General features: G+C 53.2%; 1 protein-coding gene across 1 annotated transcript; it reads left to right on the top strand.

Annotated features, from left to right (window-relative positions):
- The first annotated feature begins 319 nt into the window (after positions 1-319).
- CNR2 (cannabinoid receptor 2 (macrophage)) lies at positions 320-1,369 on the top strand. The gene has a single exon (XM_008935354.1). The coding sequence runs from the start codon at positions 320-322 to the stop codon at positions 1,367-1,369; it is 1,050 nt and encodes a 349-aa protein (XP_008933602.1).
- Positions 1,370-2,208: the final 839 nt, after the last annotated feature.

Here is a 2,208-nt window from a genome sequence, read left to right as displayed (position 1 = left end):
AGAGACAGACGTGGTGTGCAGGTGGTGCCCATGGGCTGCACTCGATGGGTCTCAGCCAAATCACCCGTGGGACACAGCCTGGATCTCTGCTGGGACTGGGTGGCAGCTGACTCCAGCATGTGGGCTCTGGACCTGGAAGTAGGTGTCCCTGGGCTGTTCTCCTTTTGCTTGCCTCCCTCTAAAGGGGAGAATGTGTCTGGGTGGGTTGAATTTATTGCTCGTTGTGCTCCCCTTCCCTTTGGTCTTTTTCAGAGCATCTGAAGAAGTGCAGAAGAAAGCAGGAAGGCTCACTGCAAGCTCCTGGCTCCAGTTAATTACAATGGATGTTTGTAAGATACATGAAAACACCTCCAAATGCAGCGTGAGCTCCATGGAGTGCTTCATGGTCCTCAGCACCCAGGCACAGAAGATCAGCATTGCCACGCTCTGCGGCCTCTTTGGGACACTGTGCATTTTTGAGAACTCTTTGGTGCTCTACTTGATCTTCTCCTCCCCTGGCACCAGGAGAAAGCCTTCCTACCTCTTCATCAGCAGCCTGGCCTTGGCTGACATCCTGGCCAGCATCATCTTTGTCTGCAGTTTTGTTAACTTCCACGTCTTTAACGTAACCAATTTCTCTAAAGAAATGTTCCTGCTGCAGCTGGGAGGGGTGAACACCTCCTTCTCTGCCTCCCTGAGCAGCTTGCTGCTGACAGCCCTGGACCGTTACATCTCCATCAGTCGACCATCTGAATACAAGCTCCTGATGACGAGGAAGAGAGCATGGATAGCCCTGGGGGTGCTCTGGGTGACCTGTGTGACCATTGCTTCCCTGCCCCTCCTGGGCTGGAACTGCTGCACGCTCGACTCAACCTGCTCCGAGCTCTTCCCCTTTGTGGATGACAGATATCTGTCCAGCTGGGTCTGCTTCACCATGGTCCTGCTGGGCTGCATTGCCTACGCCTACACACACGTGCTCTGGAGGGCTCACCAGCACGTGGCCTACATGGAGAAGCACCAAGTGCAGGTGGGAAAGCAAAACACCAGGATGAGGATGGACGTCATGCTGGCCAAGACCCTCGCCATGGTGCTGACAGTCCTGGTGCTGTGCTGGTCTCCAGCCCTCGTTCTCATGATCTACAGCATCTTTGCCAGGCTCAGCGATCACCTGCGCAAGGTGTTTGCCTTCTGCAGCACCCTCTGCCTGCTCAATTCCATGGTGAACCCCATTATCTATGCCCTGCGGAGCAAGGAGCTCAATTCCTCCCTGAGGATGGTCTTTTCTCGGTTCAGGAGGCAGCTGAAGGGCTCTGAGGAAAGCCCAGAAGCAGAGAGCACCCACAGGTCCTCCATGATCGAGACCATCTGCGACGACATGCACGGAACGTAGGGAGGCAGCTGGGGAAAGTCTGCCCTGGGGCTGGCAGAAGCAGTCTGGATCACTTCTCTTCTTCCTTTCTCTTCTCATGGAGGTCCTGGGAGATGAGGGATCAGATGCCTGTCACGGAGCCAGCCCCTGCTGATGTTATTCTTGGATGCTGGAACATAAAGTGCACAGATTTCTACAGGCAGCTGATCCCCAAGCTGCAGAGGCACTGGTGCCACGTCAGCGTGCCAGCCATGAGGCAGCAGATAACAGGCAGCCATGCCCCAGAACAGCAGATCCTGATATTTTATGACAGCTTGTCCTGCCTGGCCTTCCACCTGTCCACCAGTAACCACCCAACCCCTTTTTCTTACCTTCAGTGATGTCTTCCCTCATAAAATCAAGCTAACTTCAAGAAAACCACAGTAGACCTTCAGGATCCCAAGAAATCCCCAGGTTCTACATCTTGACAGCTTTTCCTGCCTGGCCTTCCACCTGCCCACCAGTAACCACCCAACCCCTTTTTCTTACCTTCAGTGATGTCTTCCCTCCATAAAATCAAGCTAACTTCAAGTAAACCACTCTGTAGACCTTCAGGATCCCAAGAAATCCCCAGGTTCTACATAACTCTCTCTAAATCCTCTAACCAGGCACAGGCAGGGTTGTACAAGCACCATCAGCCAAGTGCTAATGGACATCCCTGCGTGGCAGAGGTTCATCTAGTTATACCAGACTTGAACAGCACTCCAGGGTGTTATGTATTAGCAGCACAGTGACAAAAGGTCTTCAAATCCTGGCAAAGGTGGCAGAGAACAACAACAAATCCTGAGGAGCTGCTGCTGATGGTGAATGCCTCGCTGCAC

This window comes from Merops nubicus, unplaced genomic scaffold, assembly GCF_000691845.1.
Source record: "Merops nubicus isolate BGI_N331 unplaced genomic scaffold, ASM69184v1 scaffold18432, whole genome shotgun sequence".
Lineage (NCBI taxonomy): Eukaryota > Metazoa > Chordata > Aves > Coraciiformes > Meropidae > Merops > Merops nubicus.
The sequence above is the reverse complement of the archived record's forward strand: the minus strand, read 5'-3'. Positions and strand labels throughout refer to the sequence as shown.